Consider the following 22,527-nt stretch of genomic DNA (forward strand, 5'->3'; position numbering starts at 1 on the left):
CTGTAAAAAACATTTACTCCATGTAACGGAGAAACATGTTATTTGCAAGTGGTTGAAAAATCTTGAACGAGAATTGTGTCTGAAAATAATCTGATATTATAATGTTGAGTTTTGTTAGAAACACTAGGAGTTTTATAGTAAAAAGTAAATTCAACGGGCTCGAATAGAAGATCAATCAATGATCAGTTCTGCGATTGGACCCATGAACTTGCTCATAATATCAAAACGTGAATGTTTGAAGGTATTGATAACAAAAAACAAATTTTGGGCGGAACGAAGTTTGCCGGGTCAGCTAGTTTAAGATAATTACCAATACCGAACACAATTATCAATTTTTCTCATCAGTATAAATATGGTACTTTAATATTGAGAAAACACATTTGAAACGGAAAAGGTAATTTTTTTATAATTTATACTTTCTGAGTGTTTATTCAACCCAATGCGAATTCTAATTGGCATAAACAATACCTAATACTATATGTAGAACATATGGGAAGCATAAGTGCATATCAAATCATTTTTAACACAACTGCTACCATATACAATTTTACAATTACACTTGTGCTAAATTTTTCACAATCAAGTTATTCATATGAAATTTCACGAAGCAACCAACATTGAAGTTCCAAATTTAAATTTTATTAGCTAGAATTAATCGTATCACTCACCTTACTTGCAATATAAAAATGCCCCCGACTTACATATATGCAATTCCGATTTCCCCCAGGCAGCTTGGTATTGATGTCTCTGTTAAGGAACACATTTCGGTGGGAACAAAAGCTCCCACTACTTTCATGTATTTGCAATGCCGATTTCCCCCAAGCAACTTGGTTTTGATGTCTCTGTTAGGGAACACATTTCGGTGGGAACAAAGGCTCCCACTACTTTTATGTATTTGCAAAGCCGATTTCCCCAGACTCCTTGCCAATTTTCACACGCTCCATGGATTTGAAGTCTGTGTTAGGGAAACACATTTCAATCTGAACAAAAATACCCCCGACCTGCATGAATTCGCAATGGCAATTTCCATACGCTCCATGGATTAGAAGTCTGTGTTAGAGAAACACATTTCAGTCGGAACAAAAATATATCAAAAGAATATCTATGCTAATTCAACTTTCCGATAGATGTTCTCGTGAGTTCCTAAAGGACTTTTTCACACTTTTGTTTCTGTTCTGCTCACACTAACATCAATTCGTGTGAATTTGATTAATTTTGTCTTTTGCAGAGGTTTCAAACTATAAACTTGATTCACGTCTAGCCTTGAAAAAGACCAATCCATCAACGAAGGCCTTGTGATTGAATTTAAGATTGGGTGATCTTTAGAGAAAGATCGATCTTGATGAATCGTATTTTAAACCGCGTAGGGATCGATTCACGAATTAAATCAGTACCAAAGAATCGATCTTAGAAAATCCGATTTTTTTCAATTTAATCCGAAAATCCATTTTTTTCAATTTATTTACTCATTCTATATAAGTGTTGTCTTTTCTTTAAATATGGAATAAACATTTCACATTTCTATTCAAAGACCAAAGCGATTTTATAATGATTCTCAACATGAAGATCAAAAAAAACTTGAAAATCCAGAAACATTGCATTCATTTTGTGTTGTGATGGAACTATTCAATTTAAAATTATTACAAGAAATTCAACAACTGATATTCATCGTTAATTCTATTCACAATACTCCCCATAAAATCCAACCGTGCCATACGTCGTTTAGTCGAAATCTTGGTAGTAGTCCCAGTTCTTGAAAAGAATGCTTCAGCTGGACCTGATGTCACCATACAATTTTGTCACAATTCTCAGTGATAATCTAGTTAATGTGATGGTGTGAATATAACTTGTGACCATTTATTTTGTGAAGAACAAACTTACAAAAATGCTTCTCCTAAATTTACAATCACTAATTTGAATACCTTGAAAGAGATCCAACGTAAATGAAATTCTCTGGTGGTTTTTGATGAGATTAAAATTAATGTTCATTGAAAAATAAATTTGGAAACTATTTCTACGAACAAAAAGATCGGAAAGATTGAATAGAAAAGAACGATTTGGAGTTTAAAAAATTAAAAATGTGTATTTTAGATATTGCAATTTTTTTTTGTAAATAAAAAAAGTACTATTTTTTTCTCAGTGTATATTTTTTCACGTTTGGACATCAATACTCTATAACTGTTTCTAAGACACTATTTCGGTAGCACTCATAGATTTCGAGATTTTTTTTTTTATTAAATCGTTTATTTTTACAGGCTCAGTTACATAAGTTTAAAGGAGCCAAACTCCTATCTGTATAGTTACAAGGATACATAAACATTTTTTATTAATTCTAATGTTACTGAAGTAGAGAACCGATTACTCGCGGCTTGCTCGAGTTTAGAAGGGTGACATTTTGTTTCAGGAAAAGGATGGGATATAAGGATATGTTAACAATGTTCACACTCACATTCATCATACTCAATTCTTAAGCCTATCTTATATCTAACATGTATTTACATTTCACCTTATTATATTGTTAGTAAGAAGGGATTTGATTTCTCGCGAAGGAAAAGGAAAAGGAGAATATAAGGATATAAGGACAATCACACACGAAGATCGATAGCTTTTAGGAAGACATATATTTGGGACATGTAATCAAGGTCTAACCGAGCCAACACATCTCTCACCGGCACATTGGGCTGCCTTCCTCTAGCCCGAAGAGAGTTTTCTAAATTCGATCTGGCAACAAGATACTCCTCGCACGACCAAACAACGTGTTCGATGTCGTGGTAACCTTGGCCACAAGCACAGATATTGCCATCGGCAAGATTAAAACGAAAGAGTAGCGCGTCTAACGAACAGTGATTGGACATGAGTCGAGAGAAGGTGCGAATAAAGTCCCGACTTAAGTCCAGACTTTTGAACCATGGGTTGAGGCTAACCTTAGGGATAATCGAGTGAAGCCACCGACCCAATTCATCTTCGTTCCACTTATGTTGCCAGTTAGCGATGGTATTTTTACGGACTAAAGAATAAAATTCATTGGAAGCTATTTGACGCTGATAAATATCGCCTTCAATCGCACCTACCTTTGCTAATGAGTCAGCCCTCTCATTACCCGGAATTGAGCAATGTGAAGGGACCCAGACAAAGGTAATGACATAACAGCGTCTGGTTAAAGCACTCAAATTTTCTCGTATTCTCTCAAGGAAGTACGGCGAGTGCTTTTCCGGCCTCACTGAACGGATAGCTTCGACAGAGCTAAGACTATCCGTTACAATGTAATAGTGTTCAACAGGTCGTGAGGCGACGCTGTCCAGCGCCCAATGTATTGCTGCCAATTCAGCAATATACACAGAGCAAGGATTCTGAAGACTGTGGGAGGTGCTAAAAATTTCGTTGAACACTCCAAATCCTGTGGACTCATTCATAGAGGACCCATCAGTAAAGTACATATTATCACAATTGACACGCCCATACTTTGCATTGAAGATCGTAGGAACGATCCCCGATCGATGATAATCTGGAATTCCATGGATTTTCTCCTTCATGAACAGATCAAAATGTACAGAGGAATTGATGTAGTCATGAAAACAAACACGGTTGGGAGAATACGAAGAAGGATCAACCTGCATGGAGATGAATTCATGATATGAGCTCATGAATCCTGAATGAAAATTTAGCTGCTCAAAATTTCCGATCACCAATGGGTTCATAACCTTACACCGGATGAGGAACCGAAGAGATAATAAATTGAAGCGATCTTTTAGTGGGAGTAGGCCTGCCAAAACCTCGAGACTCATGGTATGCGTTGAGGGCATACATCCCAACGCAATACGGAGACAAAGATACTGAATTCGCTCGAGTTTAATGAGATGTGTTTTGGCAGCTGATTGAAAACAGAAACTGCCATACTCCATCACTGAGAGAATAGTTGTTCGATACAACATTATAAGATCTTCGGGATGGGCTCCCCACCATGTGTCAGTGATTGTACCGAGAAAGTTTATTCTTTGTTGGCATTTTTTACTCAGATACCTAATATGGGCCCCCAAGTACATTTGGAGTCGAACCAGACCCCAAGATACTTGAATGACATAGCATGAGTGATCGGTTTACCCAAAAGTTGAAGCTTTGGTTTTGCTGGTCTATGCTTCCTAGAAAAAACCACCATCTCTGTTTTCTCCGTGGAGAATTCGATCCCTAGCCCAATGGCCCAGGTTGAAAAATTGTTCAAAGTATCTTGTAAGGGTCCTTGCAGGTCGGATTCGTTTGGTCCTACGACAGACACCACTCCGTCATCTGCAAGTTGTCTTAGGCTGCAATTTTGTGTAAGACAATTGTCGATGTCGCTTACATAGAAGCTGTACAAAAGGGGGCTTAAACATGAGCCCTGAGGGAGGCCCATGTAGGAGACCCGATTTACTGTCGAATCCCCGTGAGAAAAGTTCAACTGTTTCTCACAAAGCAAGTTATATAACATATTATTCAACAGAGGCGGCAGACCCCGAGAGTGTAATTTGTCTGACAAAACCTCTATTGAAACAGAATCAAAGGCCCCCTTTATGTCCAAGAATACTGAAGCCATTTGTTTTTTTTCGGCGTAAGCCATTTGAATTTCTGAAGAAAGCAACGCAAGACAATCATTCGTCCCCTTGCCCCTGCGGAACCCATATTGTGTATCTGAAAGTAGGCCATTCGTTTCAACCCATCGATCAAGGCGAAACAAGATAATTTTCTCCAACATTTTCCGTATACAAGACAGCATTGCTATTGGGCGGTACGAATTGAAGTCGGACGCGGGTTTTCCGGGTTTTTGAATAGCTATAATTCGCACTTGTCTCCAATCATCTGGAACAATATTATGCTCCAGAAACCGATTGAATAAATTCAACAAGCGATGTTTCGCCACATCAGGGAGGTTTTTTAACAAGTTGAACTTAATTCTATCCGTTCCTGGAGCCAAATTGTTACAAGAAAGGAGAGCAAGAGAGAATTCTACCATCGAAAACTCGGAATCAAGATCGCACCTATCTTGTGGTATATCTCGAATAATTTTTTGCACAGGAACGGAATCGGGACAAACCTTCCGTGCAAAATTAAAAATCCATCGATGTGAATATTCTTCGCTTTCATTCGTTGAAGAGCGATTTCTCATGTTTCGAGCCACTTTCCATAATTTTTTCATTGACGTTTCTCGTGACAAACCTCCCACGAAATTTCGCCAATAAGCACGTTTTTTCCCTTTGATCAAGATTTTAAATTGATTTTCAAGGTCCAAATACGTTTGAAAATTCTCAATGGTTCCACGTTTCCGAAAAGCTTTAAATGCGTTCGATTTATCCTGATAAAGCTTGGAACATTGGCTATCCCACCATGGATTGGGAGGCCTTTGACGAAAAGTGGAGCCTGGGATGGGTTTCGTTTGAGCGCGAACCGCGCTGTCATATAATTAATGTTATACTCCTCCAATGGAGGCAAACCTCTGGAATTGATGGCTAGAGCAATTGCGTCCGCATATTTTTTCCAGTCAATGTGTCTTGTGAGATCATATGCCATGTTTATAGAAATTTTGATTGGCAAGTGGTCACTGCCGTTGGGGTCCTGGATTACATTCCACTTGCAATCTAACGATAGTGTATTCGAGCAAAGCGAGAGGTCAAGAGCACTTGGGTTAGCAGGAGGTTTAGGTACACGTGTTGTTTCCCCAGTGTTCAAAACGGTCATATTGAAGCTGTTACAAAGGTCATATATCAACAATGAACGATTGTCGTCGTACTGTTCCCCCCAGGCAGTTCCGTGAGAGTTGAAGTCTCCCAAGATCAATCGTGGCTCAGGAAGAAGTGAGCACATGTCAACAAGTTGCTTGCGGCTAACCGCAGCTCTCGGAGGCCAATACAAGCTGACAATACAGAGGTCTTTGCCTCTGATGTTTGCATGACAAGCAACAGCTTCGATACCTCCAATAGGTGGAAAGTCAATTCGAAAAAATGAGTGGCACTTATTGATACCCAATAGCACCCCTCCGTATCTGTCATCACGGTCCAAGCGTATGATATTAAAAGAGAGATCATCTCGCGAAGAAAGCCAAGTTTCGGACAGAGCAAAAACATCACAATTGAACTTATGAATTAAAAATTTGAATGTTTCCAATTTAGGGATAAGACTACGACAATTCCACTGTAAAACAGTGATATCTCCGACCTCTCTATTGAAATTAGACATCAAGAGAGATAATCATTGCAAGGAGGGGCCATGTTTGCATCAATTGTTGCAAAATTGTCTTTAATACTGGAAGCATTGAAATGACAATGGTTCTGATGGAGTCGGAAACATTAAAACACTTGAAGATTTGGTCCAAAAGGTCAGACAACTTTATAAATCCCGATTGGGAAGTTGAACTGGACGGAAAAACAGGGACAGTTGGGGTTTTTGATGTCCCCTCGAGTGCTGGGCCATTCGAAGGTGAATTATTCCCACGGAAACCAGGAGGAACCTGATTTTGCTTGTCCGCTGCACTCGATTTTTTAGGCATGCTAACTGGGGGTATCACCGGAGGGGCTTGTCCTTGAACTTTGGGAGTGGTCACATTTTTGCGCCGGGGATTCCCTTGGAAAATGAACGGTGTGCCCCCGTTAGCTGTGTCCGCTTCTATTTCGTCAACGGGCAACGTGGCGAAGACATTTTGTGTGTTGATTAGTTGTTGTTGTTGGGCCAGTGGAGAAGCGCCCTTTAAAATATCCGCAAAAGTGCGCTTCGAGCGTTCCTTTAAAGAGCGCTTCTGTTACTCCCAGCGACTCTTGTAATTTTCACAAGCTGAGAGCGCGTGTGGGGATCCTCCGCAATATGGACACTTATGCTCAGTCGCACAGCACAGCGCTCCTTGTTGGCACAATAATCTGAAGTGTGACCAACTGACTTGCATTTTTGGCAAGTCATGGGCTTTAGCACGAAGAGTCGCACAGGCAATCTCAATTTGCCCACCATGACGTAGTCAGGTAGAGCGGAACCAGCAAAAGTTACTCGAAACGAGTCTGACGGCGTGAATTTAGTTTTTCCCTCTTCTTGGGATACTTTTCCTAGTTGGCGGCTGTCCAAAATTTTAACACCCACCAACGGGAGTCTTTTAAATTTACCAACTCCTTCTTTTATCATTTCGCACGTCAGACCAGTTTCAGTTACCACCCCCGAGATTTCTACGTCATGGGAGGGCACGTAGACGCGATACTCTAGGGAGAATCTCTCGTCGATCACAATTGCATTCGCGTGTTTCCGATCACTCACGACAACACGCAGTTTGTTCGGTCTAACCTTAGAGATTTCGACCACGGAGGAATATAATCTTGCCAGATCTTTCGAAACCTGAATGACATTAATTGACTTTCCTTTTGGTTTAGGCCGGAAAAAAACAACCCATGGACCAGCTCCAAGTGCATCGTCTGGATAGACCTTGACACGAGGAGAGGAAACAACTGAGGGGGAGGACGAGGTCGATTGTTGAACGGGAGCGGGATCAGTAGGGCTGGGAGGCAAGTTCGAAAGTAGAGCGGAAGCTGGAGCGGGAGATTGAGGGGGCGAAGAGGAAAAGTTTGCCAATTTTCTTGAGGGGGGCTTGTTAAGGTAGATTACCTCTTTCTCTGAAGAGACATCTTCTGAGGGGGGAACGCGTTTAAGCGACTTCCCAGCCCCCGTTGTAGCTAGTGAGGAGGAAACAGTAGTTTCAATCTCCATGTCAACATGACCTTCTGCCATTACGGCAGATATAAAATAATATAATTTTTATTTTTTTTTTGTATTTCTAAACCTAATATATATTATACCTAAATCGCACACCAATGCGAATGAAATGAAACGGTGTCCCAATCGAACCGCGTGGCAATCGCTCGGCACAGATGCAACGGTATATCGCACCACAACACGATGATGGAATCGATGACGATGCTAAAGCACACACAGCGATGATACGGCACACGCACCGCGTCCGCCGTGGAGGACTTCTTCCTCACGCTGGTAGTGATTGCTGCTCTCCTCACTCGCGCAATCAAGAGAACCCCGTTAGGGCGAAATAACTTCACCAGCCACGAACTGATAACGGTATAATCTCCACTCTATAATAGACGCGAACAAATTTGCGACCGATGTCTTCGGACTGCGCGATCTGAATGAAGATTTCGAGATATAAATTATCAAAGATTTCTCTTACTAAAATCGATACACCCTTTTCAAAAGTTACACTTGAGTCAAAAAACTTCCAAATGCTGTGGAAAACTCATATTTCCTCCAACCCAAACGGAATACAAACTTTCATTCGAACCAAAAATACTCATATGTTGTCATTTGTCGATTTCATTTGAAATTGCTCCACTGTCTTCAATCATGCCTGAAATTAGGTCGAATAATTGTATTCCATACATTATTTGGATGGTTTTTATGACGAATGAGTTCGAACATGTGACACGGTCACACTCTTCATAGCGATTTATTTCCCCCTCTCGCTACGATTCGCTATCGGATGCAGAGTGGGGGTATCCAAACAACGACAGAATAGCGCAAATCACCAATTTGCGTGCTGCTTCACCACCTTCGCGCAACTTTGTTATAGCTGCCCTCGACTCAAATTACTAATTACCTGTTTTATCGTTCTGCATTTTCAGGACGAACCGTTTGTGGAAGACCTGATTCCACCGCCGCCACCTCCACTGAATCGGCGCCCATCGTACGGCTACAGCTGCATTTCCCAACCGCTAGCTAACGAACCTAGCCTCGGGCTGCAGCAACAGCAGCACCAGCAGCAGCCATCGGTGGCCGGCCTTACTAATGATCTGACCTCGACGATCAACGGCAACAATGGAATAATTAATAATTATCCCTCAAATCAGCCGGACTTGTTCAATTTCGCATCAACGGTCGGGAACAACGGTGGCACAATCGGGTCACAGCAGCAGCAACAGCATCAGACCGGCGGCTATGGGACGGTGCTAAAATCGACATTGAAAAATAAATCAACGGCCAGGGTGTCGACCAGCGATGACACAACGGCAGCCGGCAGCGACACCAATAAGCCCAAGCCAAAGCTGAAAAAGAGTGGTTCGAACTTTGACATAATGAATAATGGCACGTATACTGACCCAGCGACGGAGGATGGTGTAATAGGTGGCGCGGACGCTGGGACCATCCTCGGGAAACAGTTCCCACCCTACTACTTCGACGATAACTATCTCAATCACAGCTTACATCAGCATTTCTACTATCAGAACCTGGACAACAGTTTCCCGGTGAGTGGCGTAAAAAATGACGCCGAAGGCCAGCTGTATCTGTATCATCACGAACCGGCGTCCTACATCCCTAACTATGACACGCTGAATCTCACTGGCAAATATAACACCATCGGTCAGAGCGGAACCGGAAACGGCGACCACATGATTGGCGGGGATTACATGGGAAGCGGCAAATATCACCACGCCAGCTCGTGCAATTTAAATCAATTGAGTTCGGCGAAAAATAATCTAATTAACAGCCATCAGCATCACTTTTCCAACTCGATCAGTAATTTTAACTTTAATCCATCGCAATATTTCGGAACCGGACTGGAACCGGCGCCGGGGGCCACAATCATCGGCGGGCCTGGGGGGTTGGGTGTGCTGGGCGGCGATGGGTTCACCTCCACTATCAGTTTGAACGGAACGCCCGCCAAGCAGCAGCAGCAGCAGCAGCATCAGCTCTCGTGGAAGCACAGGCAGTGCCCCAGTAGAGGCTCCAGCAGCACTGGTTCAGGGTCGTCAAGTAAGTAGATTAATTACGGGGAGATTTGTTAGATATCGTGTATTCTGAGCTTTGGCGCGTACCTCCGGTGAGACGGGGTGCGCGGGAAGTTTCGAATCGGAAAGCAATCCATCTCAATTTTAGCAATGAACTCGCTCTCAGCAAAGGTTCGATTTCGTAAGTTTTGTTTTGTGAGGGGAATAATACCGGTAATATATTTTCAACCCTGCCTGTTCTTTATTGCAATAACACCTATTTGGATTAAAAAGATCGAAATGTCGAAAATTTTCTGTAAACTGTTGGTTCAACATACAACACAAATTCGGTTGCTTGAATCTCTTCATGAGTTTTAGCCGAGGTGCCCTTATTGCTAATTGAAATTTAATGTTGATTTACGAACTGTCTGCTGAAATACATTCCATGAAGTGGAAAAGGAAAATGTCGTCACAGATATTGAACGTTGACGATAGACGATTTTTTTAATTTCTCGAAAGGGTGTTCCTTAATCAAGAAGTTTCAGAAATTCGATGACGGCTTACAAGGCGTAAATACTGTGTTGATTCCGACTATAGTTTCCTTTGTTTCATGACGATCTTAAAATGAGTGTTCTGATATATTGGGTGCGCAGCTAATTTACCGTAGATTATTAACGTAGATCATACATTAAGGGTGCCAAACCAGAAAACGGGTCACGTTTTTATGAAATAAAGTTAACGTTAATAATTATTTTTGCTTCGAACGGGTATGACCGATTTGCAGACCAATCGAATTTGAAACTTTTAAAGATTTGTTTGATATGCTATACATTACAATCCCACAGTATGTATATGGTTTAAATTGATGAAAATAGGAAGCATTCCCATTTCCTCATACATTTGTTCTGTCCATTTGTGTGCTTTCCCGAATAGAGCTTTTAATAACGAGGAACTACTAGAATAGAAACAACGAGGAACCACTAGAATAAAAACAACTAAGGGGGATAGCGAAAAGAGAATATTTGCGAAGTAAGCATAGTAATAGCGAATTCGTTTTTGTTCAGTTTCAACCCCAGTGCCGCACTAACTGCTGTCAAAACGTTTTTTTTTTATTCACTCAGTTTCGCACTCAGTGTCGCACTAGGTTCGCCCGAAAGCTGTTAGTTTCGCACTGAGATATTTCACGGGTTGGCACTCGGGTTCACCAACACAACTATACTGAACTGTCAAGTTCCGAGTATTGTTTTGGAAAATCTAAGAATAAAGACTATGAAAATGGAAAACATGCTGCTTTTGCTTTTGTATTATTGGAATCGTAATCCAATTCGGATTCTGATTTTGAAGAGTATATTCGAGTAGACGGCATTAAGCTACGTGTGCTTTCATTTGGAGGCGAAAATAACGATGGATATTCAGGTGGAATAAACCTGCTTTCAAAATCAAAATTATGAATGAAAATTTACTTTAACGTATCAAATATTTATTTTATGTGATGAAATAAGAGGGTTTTTCCGATATCGCCGAAACATATTGAACGAAAACTGTGTTTAATGATGATTTTATATTATAATAGTAATTATTTGTGGAACAAACAGGAAATGCATCGACAAATGGTTAAGTGAGTGTCAGAACTACATGTGTTAGGGAATCAAACAATATGAAGTAAAAATTTTCATTCAAACTTTTATATTTTTACACTGCACTTGGCCCTTCTGATCTGATAGAGAATAATTTACCTCCCAAGCACTAATATCGCCACCAGACGTCGACACTGTACATTTGTCGTCGCAAATATAAACAAATCAGACTATATAACGCACACCAACAAACCACCGCATTCGTGAAACTGAAAACGTTTTTTTATTACAGAGTCAGTTTGGCACTGACTCAGTTTTAAAAACGAATTCGCTATAAGTAAGCTATCGCTAGCGTATAAGTATTGCATCTCCTCTGAGTTAAATTCTCAGAATCTTTTTATGGCCGAAACAACAAAGGTCGCTTATTCTGCTCGTTTTGTGTTTTGTGTTTCACCTGAAGTGCATATGGCATTGCAATTAACATAACCATCCGAGCCATGGCAAAACAGGCGAAAAAAGAGAAGAGTGCAAATGAGTTCATTTTTATCGCTGCAACTGTGTGCATCTGTTAGACGCGTGTTTGATGCTTGTTGAATGGCGATGAACAAAATATGCCCTCTCGTCAAATACTCAGTACAATGCGTGCATTGATCTAAAGAAACAAATTAGAAACATAGATTACTAAACGAAAGAACAATTTAAGCCATTATCCCAACGTATTTATTCAATGGCATGTCGAGAGAATTTCCAACCCGGGAAGACCCTACACCGATCGGGAATTGAACCCAATACCTATGTCAGCATTAGCCTTGAATTTACAAAGGAATTCCCGCTTTACTAGATACCCGACAACGACCTATTATGCGATCATTTTCGAGACCAGACAGCTGAGCAAAGCTAAGCCTAATTCCTGCCGATACTTCAGGTCCTACATTCAACCTCGGGTGTAACGTGTCAACCTGAATCTGCAATGAGATCTGCCACAACATAGAAAAAAAAGTAGAAGGGTCTGAGCCTAGGGACACGTAATTCTTTTCATTGTTCAGCAATCTGTTAGTTTAACACTTTTAAAACTCCAAGTAGTAGCCCTGAAAAGGGCCGTTTGTTATATGTACTAACAAACGTCAAACGGTTTATAACGAACAAAAAAGGGTGGGTTATATCTATGCTATAACCGCAAGGTTGACGTTGGACTACCGTTGTCTTAGTGAACATTTGCATTGTATTGATTATATTACCGATTGAATGAAACCATTTTAGAATTCAATTGAATTCAACATTTTTGCTTTGTATTTTACATTTTCCTCTGAAATTATTGCATCTCTCATGTTTATGTAGTCCTCGGACCACGCAAGTTCATTCACCTTGAATAGCGTTAACGTTCCCTGTAAAACTTTTGCCGTCTCAACGTATGCATTCACTATCGTCATTAATAAATCATTAAAAACTTAGTTGAGATTTCTTAAGCCAAATAACGTGCCTTGAATGTATTCTGAGGGACAAGCTCTAGAAAACGCGTGACCACAGTGCAAGTCGGAGGGAATTTCTTTTAACAAACAATCCCCGGCCAGAACGTGAATCGAACCCGAACACCCGGCTTGATATTGTGAGACGCTAACCACTCAGCCACGGGTGCACTTCATTCACCTCCAGTATCTGATATGACGATTTTCCCAGGCTCCTCAATTTAGAAGTACGTTTTGGGAAAACATATTCCGGTCTGCACAAAGACAAGCAAGTACAAAAGTGCTCGTAACTTGCATATATTTTCCCCCAGGCTTCTTTGTTTTGAAATCCATCTTATGGAAACATATTTCGGTGGAACAAAAATGCCCTCTACTTGCGGATTCCCTCAGGTACATTGATTTTGAAGTCTGTGTTAGGGAAACACAGCTCAGTAGGAACAAAAATAACCCCTTCTTGTATGTATATTTGCAAAGCGGATTCCCCCAGGCAAATCAATTTTGAAGTCTGTGTTGGGGAACCCGTAAATTGGATCAATCAAAACTTGACAGTTAGGGCGTTTAGATAACGCTTGAAAGTTTACAGTTATTCAATTGTTTATCTCATGGAAAATAACATTCTATTAATTGTGATAGACGCGTAGAAATATTTCCTATCAATTGATTAAAACTTCTTTCCGATCTGTTTAGAAATGTACGAGTTATAAGCATTCGGAATCTTTCATTGTTTCCTGTATGTTCTGTGCTTAGGTTTTCATTTCACCCCCGTATACTCCGGTTAGACGTAATCCCACGTCAAAAAAACAAAATTAACTTCTGACAGGAAGTTCAACTGTCTAACTGAAAATGGATAATAAATATCACATAATAGGGTGCATAGTAGATGAAGTATATGTGAATTAGAAACCAAAAAAAACGTCATTGATTACATTAAATAAGATGGGGAAGAAACAAAACAAAACAAGTTGAAAATACTTACGATTTCATGATATTTTGAGGTAAAATACCCATGAAATCATAAAGTTGCTTTATTCTCAATAGATAGCGTGATTTCTTTCCATTGTCTTATTCTTATTATTAGTCTTATTCTGAGGCATCGGGAATAGTAGTTTTTTTTGGTGAAATAATGTTCGTTTGCAGACTATCACCCTTATTCTTGTTTTGGTACGAATCAAATCCATCCATTCGAACTTTCGAAAATTAGACAATTCAAACGAAACGCCTATTCTACTATTCGTAGAAATGAGTTTTTTCATCTGCCTACCAAACGTCACTTTTTTCATGCGAATCCCGTTTATTTGTTAAGTCAGTATTCACCTTTTTCGGATAATTCAGGCTCAAGTCTTATTGGTTCCACTGCTCAATCTATTGTAGAAGGGATTGAGTGATTGAGAATTATGAATATGAGTCATGAAGATTATTAATATTTCATTTCGTTTCATTTTTGTGATGCAATGTAATCTCGGTCTCAATAAGTACTCGCATGATAATCGCTACCACCCTCCTAGTATTGATATCATTTTTCGCTGTACAATTGCCCATGTTGTCGCACCCCGGAAGACACTCGTTTTAGATGTTCGTCACCCCGTCACATACAGAAGTCATTTGCTAACTGGACTTATCTATAACAGAGCGTACGTTATCTGGGCTGCAAAGCAGTTCTGTATCAATAATAGATGTCATCTTCAATATGAAGTATTGCTTTTGCTATTTTGCAGTTCAGTTAGCGAGTAAAATTCGATAATTGTATTGATTTTCCCAATTAACACTTTGACGGCCATGAGTGCCGTACTGCATTCAAAAATTATTCAGCTGAGGCCATGAGTGCAGCACTGCACACACGAAATCTTCCAAAGTTTCAAACGTGTGCGCTACAGTACACGTTTTACGTTGAAACTAATTTATTTTTATTTTTCTACTGGCCTCAATACATAGTAGGACATCTCTATCTCATAGTTTGGCATCACTGCTTGTATTATTCTACCAATTACAGTTTATCACTGCCCGAAATGCTCCGAAATGTTTTTATGTCTGGATTGTTTTAATAATTAGAAGACATTTTACGAGTTTGAAATAATGTAATTTCGAAGAAAATAGTTTTTTATAATGATTTTTATCGATATTTTACTCGTTTACCTTGAGTTGCGGCCACGTGTGCAGTACTACAAACGGTTAGTTTTTACCCTTATGTGGCAGATGGGAATGGAATTTTATGCTGGATGGGTTCCTGGCACCATCTAGTATAAGAATTAACCATTGGACCCTACAGGTTTTTAGGAACTTTTTGGCCAAAACACCATGGCCGTCAAAGTGTTAACGAACGATCACTGTATGGGTTACACTTTCCTCAATGCTTTGATGAAATCTTGCATGAAATTTGAGTGACGAATTAAATCTCACATCTGATTATTTCAACATGTTTGAAAGAACGAATTATTGCATACAACATTCATGGTATCGGAGTTGAAAGAAAGAAAGCATAATACATGATTTACTTTCGCATTCGTTCGCAAAACATACCCCATTTATTTGTTAAATTGCTCACTTGTTTTATTATTTCCACTGTTGATGTCTCAGGCGAAAAAAATTCTGGATAAATTTGCCGTCTAATGGTATATATTATAGCATATATCGTATGAACGTTTCTGTGTAATATGCATTTGAAAACTCTTTATAAACGTTACATTTTTCGTAGAGTGACTCCCCTATATAGAAATCGTAGACGTAGTCCTACGTCAAAAATTGGTTTCTGTTTTCGTAATTGTTGATTGTATTTTTTTTTCCAGATTATACATGGTTTAGAGATAGCTGAAAGCTTAGGTCTTTATACATAACATTTAAACATAATCAGAGATGTGATTGCTATCATTTTAGAGTTCTGATATTTGAAAGTTAACATGTTTTCAGTCTGATTCAATATTCCTATGCAACTTAACTTTATTTCTAATTCTAGACTATCATGTTATACACTGAGACTTGAGAGAAAAGAAGGTAATTGGATATAATTGGACATGTCGATAATCTGAATCGGACCAGTACTAGTTCAAAAGTTGTGAATTTTCGGAAAAAGTCATTTTTGGAAAAAAAAAAAAGACGAGTCGGTAATGTCGGGGACATAACCGGAGTGACGTAGGACTGTACAAAGGGGACAGCTTTTGCTAAATATATATTTTAAATATATTGTTTTATTTCCTTCTCCTACGTGAAAACCTACCTATCTAACTGAAAAATGGATTAGTTTACTGTTTACTCTTTATGAACATGTTGAAGGTTCTGAAAAGAACCTTTGATGTTGTGTTTTTGCGTTTTTTTTACAAACTTTTCTCACTATCTTATAGTTGCTTCTTGATATTTTTCTGAAGGCTTTGTACTTATTAAATGTTCAACACCGGTCATCTTTTGGCGTATGCACATATCGTACAATCAAAATGATGGCTATGATAGGGAATGCATAGTGGTCCTCAGCTCATTCACTATCATATATTTCACTATTGAGCACATTACCGTACCTTAAACTGTGGTTTCGGAAACGAATGAATTGTAAGATTTGTAGTTTCCGCAAACAATGTAAATAAAAATGAAAAAGAACTGATGAATTTTCAACATCAGTTATCAACCAAAGAAGGCAGTTCTTGCTACCGAGAAAATTCGTAAATGCCATCCTGCATACAATGTGTTGTAATTTGAAGCCACTTTCAATTCGGGAACCATGCATGGGTTTGTAAAAACTTAATGATCAATTTAAACCCCAACCACCAATAAGTTCAAAAACAAGCATAAACAAAATAAATCAGTTCATATTATATATCATATTATGTCACTTTAGAACGCCTTGATATTGTGAATAACTTTTAATAACTCCTCTTTAAAAGGTTTAATGGCCCTGAAAAGCGCCGTGTTTCACGGTGGCTGGTTTTGCCACCGAAGCAGTCTGCATAAACAAGCTTTTTCCTTCTTCTACCTGCTGCCGTTTTGCGATTGCGTTTGCCACTCGCTGAAACTAGTTGTTGCCACCGAACCGAATGTGCTCTGTTCTCTAGGCGGGTTTTGTTATTGTCGTGAGCAGCTTTGCAAGCCAACTCGAGCACTCCGGCGGCCGAAATTCTATAACCGCTATTAGGTATACTGGTGCTCCGGCACCAATCCGTTGATGCGATGTGATGTGAAACGATGCCATACAACCACACTGATTTACGGTTTGAAATAGAATGATATATTTTTCAGCGGATCCGCTCGTTTTGTACTTTAGCGGTACACGCTCACAGGATAGAGACAAATCGGCAGACTCAGCCAAAGGGACGAGTCCAACGAGACGAACGAATGAGCGTTGAAAGGCAGCGATGGCAAAAAAATACATTCATTACGATTTGTTCGCTCGTTGGATTCACATGCAGGCTAAAAAGGGTCCTTTTCAGGATCACAAAATTATCTTCAATCTAAAGAATTTATTGTTTTGTTATCACTCGATATCCCCATTTTGTTCGGCTAAACCTTCCTGTTTATCAATTGCGTTTGCCACTCGCCACAGCTTTCACAGTTGGAAAGATGTTTTAATCAATTGATAGGGAATATTTCTACATAACTATCGCAATTAATAAAATATTAATTTTCATTAGATAAACAATTGAATAACTGTAAAATGTTAAGCGTTATCTAAACGCCCTAACTGCCTCGTTTTGATTGGCCCGATTTACGGTGTCCCCAACACAGCCATCAAAACCAAGCAGCCTTGGGGAAATCGGCATTACAAATACATGGAAGTAGCGGGACTTTTGTTCTCACCGAAATATGTTCCCTAACACAGACTTCTAAACCAAGCAGTGTTGGAGAAATTGGCATTGCAAATACATGAAAGTAGGGAGAGCTTTTGTTCCCACCGAAATGTATTCCCTAATAGAGATTCCAAAACTAAGGTGCCTGGGGGAAATCGGCATTGCAAATAAATGCAAGTCGGGGGTATTTTTGTTCCGATTGAAATTTATTTCTCTAACACAGACTTTAAATACATGGAGCGTGTGAAAATTGGCAAGGTGTCTGGGGAAACCGGCTTTGCAAATAAATGCAAAATGCGAGCACTTTTATACTCGCTTGCCTTCGTATAGTCTAGAATATGTTTCCCTAACACAGTCTTCTAAACTTAGGAACGTGGGAAAATCGTGCAGACACTAGAGGCGAATGAACATTCAAGTTTAAAGCATCTGTTGTATCAAAAGTAGAAGTTGAAGTTGTTGATTCATGCAAGCCGGGAACTTCTGCACCCGCATGTTTCGTTTTGCACTCCAGAAAGCGTTCTTCAAACACGGATTACAAAAGCGGCAACGAACACATCGCTTTGGCTCGGTTATTCAAGATTGCATTGAAGGATATGTCTTCATATCCTCTACTCACTGAATTTCTACGCATACTATTTGATGGTTGGGCAAAATGTTGATAATCGTTTGCTGCGAAAACGCCTATTGATTAAACAATATGCGTTCGACGTACATGGCAAAATCAAAACTGAGTGCCTGAAGTTCATCAAATCCAGCAAATTCGCGGTTTGAGAAGTACGTACACTTGAGAGATGCAGACTTCAGAGGAAAATGTAAAATAAAATAATCGTTTGATAATCTTCCGTTCATATATTTTGTCCTAGGAATCATACCAAACGTAAAAGGACAGTCACTAAAATTTACTTGTAACGGAGAACATAATCTATCACAATGTATGAATTAACCTTACATGGCATTTATTCAGTCTTTTTACTCACAAAGCTAATAAATTGAATTCAGTTGAATTCGGAAATAGTTTCATTCAATCAAAAATTCAATCAATACAAACATATGATTGCTAAGCTAAGGTAGTCCCACGTCAACCTTGCGGTTATATCATAGGTATAACCTACCCATTTTTTATTATTTTGGATAATGTTTTAGAAAGCATTGAACTGTATTTCCTAAACTCTTTTGACGTAGGACTACGTCTTTCATTTCTATACCGGGGTGTAAAATCAAAGTTTCGAAAACGAAAGCGTTACGCCGGAGACCGAGATTTTGAGTGTTAATAGCTCCTAAACAACTGAACGAAATGGTATGATAAACACTTCATTCGAAAGATAAAATGTCTACGCGTTCTATACTTGTTACTTTCTGATCCAAAAACTTGTTTCAATAGTCTTAAATTTGCTTTCAAAATAGGCTATTGAAATCACCAATCGGTATATAAGCGAGCGCCGCTCGGAAATCTACTCAGTTCTAATTGAACAGCGATTGGAGCATGTTGTCGCTGTTGTGGTGAAGCTCTTCATTTATCATGAAAGCGCGGATGAACGGTGTCACCAAGAGCCTGTTTGTGCACCTTAGGCCAGAAGGGAATCCATCAGGAGGAGAGTGATGCTACAAACGGTTCCCCGGGAAGATCTCGAAGCAGCCGCTACACACACACACACACACACACACACACATATACTCAGATGCTCTTCGAGCTCAAGAGGGATCCGGCGGTCAAAAGTTCAGCCTTCAAGGAACTGGTTGCGAAGTCGCTCGGTGAGGAAGTGAAGGTGAGGGCTCTTTCCCAGGAATCAGTGGTCGAATGCAGAAATCTGGACGAAATCACGACAGACGAGGAGCTAAGGCGCGAGTTGATAGAACAGTGTAAGCTGGACAATACACCAATGACGATCCGTATGAGGAAGGCGTATGGTGGTACGCAGACGGCGTCGATACGGCTCTCAACAGTCGCAGCCAATAAGATGGTAGAAACGACCAAAATAAAAGTTGGCTGGTCGGTTTGCTCGCTGAAGATGGTGCCCCGGGTGACCAAGCGGATGGAGCGATGCTTCCAGTGCATGGGCTTTGGACATCAGGCAAGAAGCTGCACAGGCCCCGACAGGTCTGAACTGTGCAGGAGATGCGGTGAGAAAGGGCATGTTGCGAGAGACTGCACGAAGCAACCGAAATGCCTGCTCTGCAAACCAGAGAACGGCAGCGACCATGCGACAGGAAGCTTCAAGTGTCCCTCGTATAAGAAGGCGTTAGCAGAATCGCAGTAACGGAGATAATTCAGATCAATCTGAACCATTGCAACACAGCTCAGCAACTGTTGTGGCAGTCGACAACAGAGACAAAATGCGACGTTGCAATCATAGCGGAGCCGTACCGAGTACCCCGTGATAACGGCAGCTGGGCGACGGATAGTTTAGGGATTGCTGCAATACAGGTGATGGGCAGATATCCTATCCAGGAAGTGGTTGGAGGTTCACATGAAGGTTTCGTAATCGCCAAAATTAATGGAATCTTCATGTGTAGTTGCTACGCACCCCCGAGATGGACAACTGATCAATTCCACCAGATGCTAGACGCAATGACCGAGGAACTAATTGGTAGAACACCGATCGTCATTGGAGGCGACTTCAACGCATGGGCGGTGGAGTGGGGAAGTAGATGCACCAACATCAGAGGGTACAGTCTACTGGAAGCTCTAGCAAAGCTGGAAGTAACGTTACTGAACGAAGGTACCACCAGCACTTTCCGGAAAGATGGGCGCGAATCCATCATCGACGTTACTTTTTGCAGTCCGTCGCTGTTGGCGAGTACGGAGTGGAAAGTGTGCGAGTCGTATACGCACAGTGATCACCAGGCGATCCGGTACAGAATCGGTCAACGAAACCACGTGCGAGTTCGGAGGACAACAAGCTGTGAGCGGAAGTGGAAGACGAATGCTTTCGACAAGGACCTTTTCGTCGAAGCACTTCGTCTAGATAGCGGAGTTTCAGATTGGAACGCAGAAAAGTTGACAGATCTACTGGTGAGAGCATGCGACACTACCATGCCGAGGAAAGTTGCACCAAAAAATGGAAGACGCCCAGCTTACTGGTGGAACGACTCTCTCCGCAACCTTCGCGCTAGCTGTCTTCGAGCCAGAAGACGCGCTCAGAGAGCACGAAACAGTGCTGATAGAGAGGAACGTAATACGGTGTACCGAGCAGCTAGAGCCGCCTTGAAACGGGAAATTACAATGAGCAAAGCGAACTGTTTTAAGGAGCTGTGCCGAGAGGCAGATGCCAACCCATGGGGCAACGCGTATCGAGTCGTGATGGCGAAGATCAGAGGACCTGTGACGCCCGTCGAATCGTGTCCCGAGAAGCTGAAGGTCATTGTGGAGGGTTTATTTCCGATGCATGATCCTACGATATGGCCACCGACACCGTACGCCGAAATAGCTACCGAACGTTCTCAAGTTTCCAATGAAGAACTGGTAGCAGTGGCGAAGAGACTGCAGGTAAAGAAAGCGCCCGGCCCCGACGGAATCCCCAACGCGGCCTTGAAAACGGCGATTCAGGCGTTCCCGGACATCATCAGGATAGTGCTACAGAAATGCCTGGATGATGGTCACTTTCCTAAGAAATGGAAGATCCAAAAGTTAGTGTTGCTGCCAAAACCAGGAAAGCCCCCGGGGGTACCAACATCCTATAGGCCTATATGCCTGCTGGATACGCTCGGGAAACTCTTGGAAAGGATTATCCTCAACAGACTGACGAAATGTCGGGGAGTGACCATGGTCTGTCAAAGATGCAGTTTGGATTCCGGAAAGGCAGGTCCACCGTTGATGCTATCCGGACAGTGGTTGAAAAAGCAGAGAAGGCATCACAGCAAAAGCGGAGGGGCGACCGGCATTGTGCTATAGTAACGATCGACGTGAGGAATGCTTTCAACAGCGCTAGCTGGGAAGCCATTGCCGAGTCCCTACACCGTATGAAGGTTCCTGGGTACCTGTGCAGAATTCTAGGAAGCTACTTCCAGAACCGCGTCCTAGTCTACGAGACGAGCATGGGGCGGACAATGTTGAATATAACGGCCGGCGTACCACAAGGCTCTATCCTGGGCCCAACGCTCTGGAACGTAATGTATAACGGTGTACTGAATCTGAAGCTTCCCAAAGGCGTGGAGATCGTGGGCTTCGCGGATGATATCGCTCTCACAGTGGCAGGCGAGACACTCGAAGAGGTGAAGATGCTTGCAATCGAGTCCATCGTCTCAGTAGAGAACTGGATGCAAGCAGCGAAACTGCAGATTGCTCATAATAAAACGGAAGTATTGTTGGTGAGTAACTGCAAAGCCGTGCAGCGAGCGGAAATTACAGTCGGGGAACACGTGATACCTTCTAAGCGTAGGTTGAAATATTTGGGAGTTATGATCGACGACCGGCTGAATTTCAACAACCACGTCGACTACGTCTGCGAGAAAGCAGAGAAGTCCATTAGCGCGATAGCGAGAATAATGCCGAATAACGCAGGACCTTGCAGTAGCAAAAGGCGTCTCCTGGCTGCTGTATCCTCGTCCATACTGCGGTACGGAGCACCAGCCTGGTCTGCGGCTCTCGAAACCCACCGGAATCGTAGAAAACTGGACCGTACGTTTCGGCTCATGGCGATGCGAGTTGCGAGCGCGTATAGGACGATCTCGTTGGAGGCAGTCTGCGTTATCGCCGGCATGATCCCTATTGGCATCACTCTGGCGGAAGACAGAGAGTGCTACAGACGAAAGGAAATCAGGGGTATCCGGAAAACAGCGAGAGTAGAATCACTCTTGAAGTGGCAGCAGGAATGGGACACGGCGGAGAAAGGCAGGTGGACGTATGGGCTCATACCGGTACTATCGACCTGGCTGAACAGGAAGCACGGGGAGGTGAATTTTCATCTGACACAGTTCCTGTCTGGACATGGCTGCTTCAGGCAATATTTGCACCGGTTCGGGCACGCAACGTCGCCACTCTGTCCGGAGTGTGAAG

At 41.4% G+C, this 22,527-nt stretch overlaps 1 protein-coding gene across 1 annotated transcript in view; it reads left to right on the forward strand.

The window, feature by feature from the left end:
* The window catches only part of LOC129780377 (uncharacterized), a 270,544-nt gene that overhangs the window by 134,301 nt on the left and 113,716 nt on the right, over positions 1-22,527 (forward strand). Inside the window, exon 5 of the mRNA XM_055788571.1 lies at positions 8,637-9,765. Coding sequence (XP_055644546.1) covers positions 8,637-9,765 — 1,129 coding nt within the window. The remainder of the gene's footprint in view (positions 1-8,636; positions 9,766-22,527) is intronic.

Source organism: Toxorhynchites rutilus, chromosome 3 (assembly GCF_029784135.1).
Source record: "Toxorhynchites rutilus septentrionalis strain SRP chromosome 3, ASM2978413v1, whole genome shotgun sequence".
NCBI lineage: Eukaryota > Metazoa > Arthropoda > Insecta > Diptera > Culicidae > Toxorhynchites > Toxorhynchites rutilus.